Raw genomic sequence first — 8,973 nt, 5'->3', positions numbered from 1 at the left:
GACAGGGAAGCCTGGTGGGCTGCCGTCTATGGGGTCGCACAGAGTCGGACACGACTGAAGTGACTTAGCAGCAGCACAGCATAATATATTTAAAGGTCTTCTACCATTTCAGTTTAGAATTGTGTGGCTTAGTCATTGTCCCTTCTTCTTCTTCTTTTTTTTTTTTTTTTGTCCCTTCTTTTCTCGGCATCACTGTCTTCACTCCCCTGCCAAATTCTTATTTTTATTATTTTGTAATTTCTCATTTTTTTTATTATGTGATTTAATATAGAGTAGTTTCACCATCACTTTTGTGACCTTAGCTATAGATGAGTAATAACTTTTGGAGTTACTGCTCCAAGTGTCATGTTAAGATATTTTCCTAGGATAGGACAAATTCCTCTCTAAAAGGAAAACTAGAGGAACTGAGCACTATCTACAATCATACTTGTCCTAAATGTAAGTATGTATAGCATGCTCAACTTATAGATTGTATTTTGATCCAACTTAGCTGCACACCTTTGAAGGTGGCACTCTGATATGTCATCACACTTTGATTATGAGACTGACTTTTGCTCAAGGTCACTCACTTGTGCAGAACAGGAGTTTTAACTAGACTCTGATTGCTCCCTAAAGCCCATCCTCCTTCTACTGTGCCTAGCCAACTATTTGTGAGATTTCATTTAATCATGAGAGCAATCTCACAAAGCTGGCACTATTGTTATCAGCTTTTACAAGTAAGGAAACTGAGGCTTAGAGAGATTGAGTTCATCAAGATCATGCAGCTGATAAATGTCAAAACCCAAATCAAACACTCTGCCTTTTGCAGATCCACTTTTTAACAATTATGCTATATTAACTCTCATTCCAAAATAAAGGGGATCAGACAGAGAGAGTTGAGAGGGAGAGGGGTCCAGGTTAAATATCTAGTTAGGATGATTTGTCCCTGTAAAGCTACTTAGAACTGCTGTTAAAAGGGAAACAATTCCCTAAAGGATTTCTACAGGATCCCATTGGAATGCTAGCAATGCAGTCAAACTTAACTCATGGAATACTGAATTAGAAGGTGTTTGCCTTATAGCATTTGCCTTCTTGTAGGTCCATAGATGAAAATGAGATGTTCATGTTAAAATCAAGAGGGAGAAACTACTTATTTAGAGAGAAAAAATATAAGAACTCTAGAATACTGTGAATGTAATGTAAGGAGAACCAGGAAGACAAGACTGGCAGCCTTTATCATAAAAATCACAGCGGAAGAGGGAGCTTAGAGATTTCAGCATGAAAAGAAAAAGAATTCAAAGACGTGTGTACACACGCGACCGTGCTCCCGCTTGTTTTATTATTTCTCCTGCCACGAACTCCCTTCATCCCCATCTAGCTGGTGACTCAAGCCTTCTGATGAAAGAGCGCAGTATGTGAAGATTGCTAGTTGACATTCTCTTCTGGAAACTAGCCTCACACAGGGGTGACCCTGTGATGCACGGAAGGCTATTCAATGCCTTGGCGAAGTGGTTCTGGGACCAAGATTTTATTATGCTTTGTGGATGAGAGTTGTGATCCCACATCCTGGATTTAGAGCCACTAAGGGCTTCGACAGCTCCACCCAGGTGTTCTAGAGGAAAATATTCCTTCATGCTCTCTGCCTGATCTGAAAGCAACACAGCTTCCTAATGTTCCGCCTGGGAGGTGATTTAATCTTTAGAAATTGCCGGAGAAGCCTGTCCATCTGCCGGGATGCCTGGCTTTTTGAAACGGAAAAGAAGCTTGGCTGTTAGAGTAACTTGAAGATTTCTGTTTGCAATTTAAAGTCGCCGCTTAATTCAAAATAAAAAAGACACACGCTTTGGCTTTTGCAGATACTGGGAAAATCTGTGTGACGAAGTATGGATCTAGAAATTCCTGGTTTAATTTCCCCAGGGAAAGAGTAAATATTTTCTATTTGCAACTGGGCAGTCAACTCAAGTGATCTGCCCGCAAAAGGTGTGTGCGAGAAGGGCACGTGGCGGGGGGGAGGGGGGGCGGGAGGTTAGAAGGAGGACTCAGCCTAATGAGTTGCTCCCGCAACAGTGCCAATCAGTAGCTGTTCATTTTAACTTCTCGGAGGCAAGTTCCCACCCTAGCTACCTCCTCCAGCCCCTTCCTCCCTCTTTTGCTCCCCACCCCCCACAAATTGGACCCAAAGTTGAGAGTGTCTGGCAAAGTCTGTACTCCTACCTCCCTGCCCTACTATTCCCTTTGCAGAAGAAGCAGGCTGCGATATCACGGACGAAAAGTCCCTGAGGAGTGAGCCAGTGAACAGGCGTCTGGGGGCAAAAAAGGGCAATATGAAACGCTGCGAAGCTGCGTGGGCAGTGTGAAGTTAGAGTAGGTCTGAACAGAGCTCTGATAACTACACTGCAAGTGGCGGTCTTGGAGGCCCTACCGAGAGCCGGCTGCTTCTGGGTCCGCTTCCTATTGGCGGGCGTGGCCCCGGGGCGGAGCCACTAAAATACCCCGCCCACTTGGGGGCTCCAGGACGCGGCGCGCGCGACTTCCCAAAGGAGTTCCAGATTCGGCCTCAGTCTGGGACTTGGTCCTGCAGCGCCTCTAGGCTGCGGATCCCGCTCCTACCACCTGCACTTGGCTCTACCTCCTGCGAAGCGGGGAGCTGAGAGGAGAGAGGGAGGAGGCGAAGGGAGGAGGAGAGCGGCAGCTTACACACGCCTTCCAGTCGCTCCACTCAGAGCAGCCCAGAGACCGCCGCTGGCGCCGCTGCTGTCGCTGCCACCGCCGCTGCCACCTGAGGAGACCGCCTGGACCTGTCGCCCTTCGGTTGCCACCCCCAGCAGTTCTTTCCTAATACTGGGCTTTTTATGCACACTGCCACTACCATTATTATTATTACGAGAGAAGGAAAACAACGGACCCGCTAAAAAGAACCACGTATACCTTTCCGAATTACTCAAGTGTCTCCCGGGAAGAGAGGGTCGCCGGCCCCGGGAGGAGCAGCCAAAGGGGCCGAGGGCGGGTGTGGAAGCGGAGGCGGGAGGAGTTGGGCACTGCGTGGTGGAAAGTTGCGGGCGGCGGAGACGGGAAGGTGCAGCGCCACAGCCCAGAGGGCAGTGTGTCAGGGAGAAGCCTCTGCCCCCAGCGTCCGGAGAGCGAGCGCGCGGGGCCGGGGACGACGCCCCCTCCTGCGGCGCGGACTCTGTCGGTGGTCCCTGAGGAGGAGGAATATGGCTTCGAAGGCGGCCCCCTCCTGCCGTCTGGTCTTCTGCCTCTTGATCTCCGCTGCTGTCCTTAGGCCAGGTAAGAACAGGGGCCTCGGAGCAGCCCCAGGGCGGCCTGGACCGGGGGGCAGCTTCCTAGGTCCCGGGCCCGGGCCTCGCGCCCCCCACCCCCGTGGGCGGCGCGCCCAGGCGGATGGGGGAGGTAAGGGACCGGTGGTGCGGGCACAGAGCTGGCCCTGGGTTCCCTCACCTGTGCCGCATGTTTGAGTTCGGTCGGTTGGCTCAAGTTGGGGCAGCGACTGGGGCACTGGATAAATCTCCAGGAAGTTTGGGTGCGGCCGGGGTCGGGGCTTCAGGGGGCCCGCAGGCGAGATTCGTCTGGTTCTCTCCCCTTCCCCCATGCGGCCCCCGCCTGGGTGGCGGGCTCTCGCCCTCTGACAACCCCCCGGGTATCAAAGTCCACGTCACTGCGTTCTGGGCAGTTTCCCTTTCGCTTAGCTCTGAGGCAATAACTCGCACTTTTTCGTGATAAATCCCCTGGTAACTTCCCCTGGGTGAGAGGTGAAGAAAGGAAGGGAGGGCTTTCCTCTTTGGATCCACTGAAAAGCTCCGGCCGCGGCTTGGAAGCCCCTTCCTCCATTGTCTGGGTGGGTTGTGAGGGTGGGGGTGACGGCGGGCAAAGGACGCAGCCTGGACTGGAATCCGCAGCCAGGTCTGTGCGCCCTTAGTGAGGCGGCTGAGGATTGGTCAGGACCGGTGATCCGACCTCAGTTTTCAGTTCTGTGTTGAGACTCATAAGGAAAAAAAAAAACCCCAACAACTAATATATCTCGTCTGGGAATCCCTTTCCTCGCCCTTAGGGACGTCCCCTGGCGCTGTCATCCTCGAGACCCGCTGGGTGGCTGACAGGAGTTGATCCTCACAGGGCGTTCCGCGTGCTCGCAGTCGCTTGCCAGAGCAGCAGGTTAATTTTCCCTTGACTTGAGGATTTGGGGGGACATTCTTTTCTCCCTTTGAAGTTTTGATCTGTAGCCCCTCCTAGACAGTTGAAGATAAAACTCCTACTTCCTGTTATTCCGGCTTCTGTTTGTCCTCTTGCTCCTTACTTTAGTTTTTATCAAAGGAAAACTCACTTGCTTTTCTCATCTTTTATTTCTGCACATACCTTTAGTTGTTGGCAAGCTCAGGTCAAAGCAGAGGTTTGAAAGCCTCTGGATGTCTCCCAGGAAAGGAGGGGAGAGTGAGGCTGGGGGTTAGAGCCTGAAGATCCCTGGTGTTGGTGAACTGCCACCGCTGTGTGTGTGTGGTGGTGGTACGCGGGAGGTGGGTGCCCTCCCCAGATCTGGTCTCTTTTAAAGTTACATTTCTAGTTGAGGTAATGAGCTCGCGTGCTGTTCTGAGGCAAGAGAGGTCTGTGACAGATCTCCGGCTCTGGGGCTGGGAGTGTGAAGCGAGAGTTGAACCGGATTGAAAGCTGGTGGGGTGGGGCGAGAACACCTGAGAAGGAGGAAGGGGAGACCCCCTTGGGTCAGGCACTGTACAGATCTCACTTTTTCCAGATCCCAGTGTCCGGTGTGGGAAGCAAGGGCACTCATTCAGGAGTCGAGGGGAGAGGAGGGAGCGTGAGGGTGCTGTAGTTTGTAAAATGCAAAGATCCACACGCCTACAGTTGGTTTTAACCCCCTGGCCACCTTAAGAGTGTAAGTCTCACCTACATCCTCCACCCCCAGACCACACGCATACGCCCAGTTTCCTTTTCAGTGCTGAATTTATTTTCAGTTGGGCCACCTCGGAGGACAGGTTTTTCCGCACTTGTAACTGCTAAAAAGGGAGAGGTTCCTCTTTCGGATCTTGGGGCGACTGTTTTGGCGCAGCAAGCTCGCGTTTCTCTCCGGCACCCAACTGCATGCTTCCAGCCAGCCCGGGAGGGCTCCCTTACAGCTGCCGACCCGCGACTGATCTGCGGGTCGGAAGGCTCGGACCCTCAGATCGGCGCTTTCCTTGAATTTACCCGGCTGACGTATGCTCCAGATTCTCCGTACGGCATGTGTGTTTTGAAAGAAAGGATTATGACACTAAAACCGCCATGTCCAGACTCTGGACGCAAGTCTTGGACTGCAAGTGCGCCTTCTTCGGATCCCTCAGCACAGCCGAGCCCGGTGGGGATGCAGTGCCAATAGCTGGCTTATTCAAAGGCACTAACTGACTGCCCCGCGTGCAGCCCTTCATTTCCGGAGCCCTTTTGACAGTGTGTTTAGACCTAGAGTTTGTGAAACTGCCCCTGCAGGTCTTTCCGTCTATAGTCACTATATAGCATTGAAATCAATATATTGTAGGCATGGTATGTAGTCTATTTTGAAGGGAGAAGGAGAATTATCTATGAACCACGGAAAATGAATTCGGCGATAAAGGCGATGAAGTATGTGCTCAGCATCTGAGGGAGCAAGAATCTCATTATTCTCGTAGAAAGAGCGTCAGCCTGTGGTGACATTTTGTATTGCTTTTAAAAAGGCTTTCCTTGGTTATTTACAGGAAGGTGGGGTCCTGTAATTATCTATTTCTTCTCTTGGGTCATCTGTGTGCACTCCTCTCTGCAATGTTTCTGAATTGCTCACTGACATAAGGTTCATTCCAAAGCATAAGCACCCTTGAAGGTCCCCCTCCCCCCTCCCCCAGTGAAATATTATGTTCGGAATGCATCTGTTTATCTCAACAGGCCTTGGGAAAAACATCAAATAATGTCCTTCAGACTACCTGATTTGGGACTATTAAAATTTATAATTTCAAAACTGCAAACTGCTTAGAAGCCAGTAATATTGCTGTTTCCTTGACGATTTAATACAATAGCAATTCATAATTTAATGGGTCACTATTTAAAGTAAACTGCTTTCCTAGGTTTGTTTCAGGACATTTACCTTCAGGCACTTGAGCAAGTCATTTCACCATCTTGGGCTTCAGTATCCGCATATATAAGGAAAAGGGTGGACTGAGACTCTGCTGAGAGCTCTGACAGCTCAGAATTCTGTTTCTAATGACCTAAGGTAAAAAGCCCATTTAGGCAAGGCAGAGTCATTTTCCAATTGTATTTTTCTAATGCTTTCAAACAGCCTGGACAGACACAATTCCTATAAATTCGATTACTAGAAAAATGTGAGTGGCTCCCAATTGCTAGTTTTCCATCTTTTTTCCTTCTTTTTAAACTCATATCTTGTGCTTACTCCTCTGGGCCTGAATCATACTATTAAAAAATGTATAATAGAATTAGTCTCCCATTCTCCTGGTAAAAGGGATCCCAACAGTCAGAAAAGGCTTTAGGTCGTAAAAAAAAAAAAAAAAAAACAGATACAGAAAAACTCTTTACTGCAGCCCATCCCTTCTGGAAGACTGGCTGTATTTAAACTTCATATATAGTTCCTAGAATAAAATGTAAGTCATGGTTTATGCTAAAATGTTCAAAGTCTTATATGTACATATTAAAAATGCTCCTAAACAAACTTGATTTGCTTCATAGTTGTGTGTACAATATAGAAGTAAATAGAATATAATAAGGCTTTTGTGTCATTTTGAAATCTGTAGAAATCCAAAATATTTTTATGACTAGATTCTAAACTTTTTCTGACTTTTTAGAAAATCTAAACTAGCTTGTCTTTAAAAATAGAAATTTAGAAGAAATGCTTCTCTATTGTTGACTTATTAAAAAGAAAAAAATCAACAAAAACCTACTTTAAGACTCCTAAAAGTTAACAAAAAATTCTTTATATTGGTATTAGTACTCATGTGTTCAGTTTGTAGCTATGCTGCATAAGAATTTTGTAACCTTGGGGAAGTTATTTTTCTACTCCTTTTTTATTTTCCATCTGTAAAATTATCTCCTTGTGTAGTGCATCATTCTGATTTTGGTGAGATTAGTAACTCCCTTGCTCAGCATTTTGAATTTTTCAAGTAAAACATGCTATATTAAGACTTTTATTATATCCTTAATAGAGTAACACTTTTAAATATATTCCACTTATCACTTGGAACTTTTTATTAAAAGCAGGCAAAAATGTTTTCTTTTTTTCCCCTTTTCACCCTCAAGTTTTCATGACACTAAATACAGGCCTTTGTAAAACCAAGCACTAAATTGTCAGCATTACTTAGTGTAAGATGGCAGCTTTTTGTCATATAGTATTTTAAATGCTTTATAATCACCCTATTATATATTCCCAAACACATCTCTTTTTGTTCTAGTCATCTGTTTCACATAAAACGTCATCAAAGAGTTCTAGCTCTCTGGAACAATTCTCTCAAGTAGACACATGCAATGTGTATCCCAAATATACAGGAGAGCAACATAGTTGCAGCTATGATAAAAGAGTAACTCTGTGTCTGTGTGTATACACAGAAACTTTAATTTCCCTCAAAGTGTAATTTGTTAGGTTTTCATAAAGGCCCATTTTATTTCTCACACATGATTTTATATAGCATATTAAGAATTCAGCTAACTTATTGGAATACTAAAGAAAATTTTCTTGGGAGTGGTAAGTGATGAATTAATGTTTATTTGATTATTACTTTTGGATATCAGCTCCTTTTTATTTTCGATACAGATTGAAAAAGACCAGAAAAATGTCCATTTTTATTTCTCATTACTTTTTTATTTGGGCAGAAGTTTCCTTTTCCTGTGGAGAACAAAGCCAAGACTAAAATATATCTAAAAAAAGGATATTATTGGCTTTTGATAAGGTTAAATCTTACGGTTATTACAAGTATCCCTATAGTGTACAAAATATGATCATATATTTGTAGTTACTGATATTTTCATCCAGCTAATTTCTCTGTTTAGATAACAAAATTTATGTTCTCTCCCCCAAACGTATTAGACGGAATACCATATATATTTCAGCTAGGCCTAGTTCCAAATGTGCTGTAGTATTCAGTAATTGTTTTATGGTAACCTATTATCAGATCCCATTATTGTAGTGTATGTTCCAAGAACGAAATTAGCTTTTAGTGCTTCCTCTTTTATTTATCCAGTCAGTTCCCAATTATCCATTCTATTCAAGGGGCAATCAGAGTTGTGCAAAATCCAAAAATTTCTAATCAAAGGATTACGTAATTCAACTTTGAGTTGAGGTACTTCAATGAACACGATTATGACTGAACCTCTAAGAATTCATAGTATTGCAATACAATGAAATGAAATTGTGGGAGAAAAGTCTAATCAGATATTAGATAGCTGTCCAGTTCCTCTGGCTTGCTTCCCTGCCTTTTTACTCCCTAAAACTCTGTTCTGTCACTCCATGACCCATACATCATGGTAGATCCAAGACACTCCTGAATTATGCCTGGTTTATTCAATTATTAATGGTACCCTTTCACTCTCACAAGTGCAGTTTGGATGGCAAATTATATGGTCACAATAATTATTAATGACTTGACTGTCTATGTGTCTGTCTTAGAATACTTAAGTTAGAATACTACAGTTAAGGCATTCCTCATCCTGACACACTGCTTATTTCTAACCTTTTTAAGTATCAGCTACAGTGAAGTATCAATAAGGGGTTATATGTTTCTTTAATGTCAAGTTCGACAGAGATATAAGGTTATGGCTAGAACCCCAGAATATTGTAGTATGTGTGAAACATTAAGGATTCCATGGACTGGAGTGGAAATCAAATCGACCTGAGATGCCAAGAGAGTAGTGGTATTTGAAATTCACCTGAAAGCTATACTTAGCCGTGGAGTTATCTAGAGAAGGCCTATTTCAATTTGATTCTGAAATCCTTTCTTAGCCAGCTGCACA

General features: G+C 45.0%; 1 protein-coding gene across 4 annotated transcripts in view; it reads left to right on the top strand.

The window, feature by feature from the left end:
• The first annotated feature begins 2,478 nt into the window (after positions 1-2,478).
• ALCAM (activated leukocyte cell adhesion molecule) overlaps positions 2,479-8,973 on the top strand; it is a 228,399-nt gene continuing 221,904 nt past the window's right edge. For 3 of the 4 annotated variants that reach the window (XM_086321125.1, XM_086321132.1, XM_086321114.1), the window contains exon 1: positions 2,483-3,267. In XM_086321125.1, coding sequence (XP_086177251.1) covers positions 3,195-3,267 — 73 coding nt within the window. In that variant the 5' untranslated portion in view covers positions 2,483-3,194. Of the gene's footprint in view, positions 3,268-8,973 lie in introns of all 4 variants that reach the window. The other variant, XM_086321104.1, reaches the window with a different exon arrangement.

Source organism: Bos grunniens, chromosome 1 (genome assembly GCF_055505025.1).
Source record: "Bos grunniens cultivar Pamir isolate PY7600 chromosome 1, Bosgru_T2T1.0, whole genome shotgun sequence".
NCBI classification, from domain to species: domain Eukaryota; kingdom Metazoa; phylum Chordata; class Mammalia; order Artiodactyla; family Bovidae; genus Bos; species Bos grunniens.
Note: the sequence above shows the minus strand (reverse complement) of the source record. Positions and strands in the feature narration are given on the sequence as shown.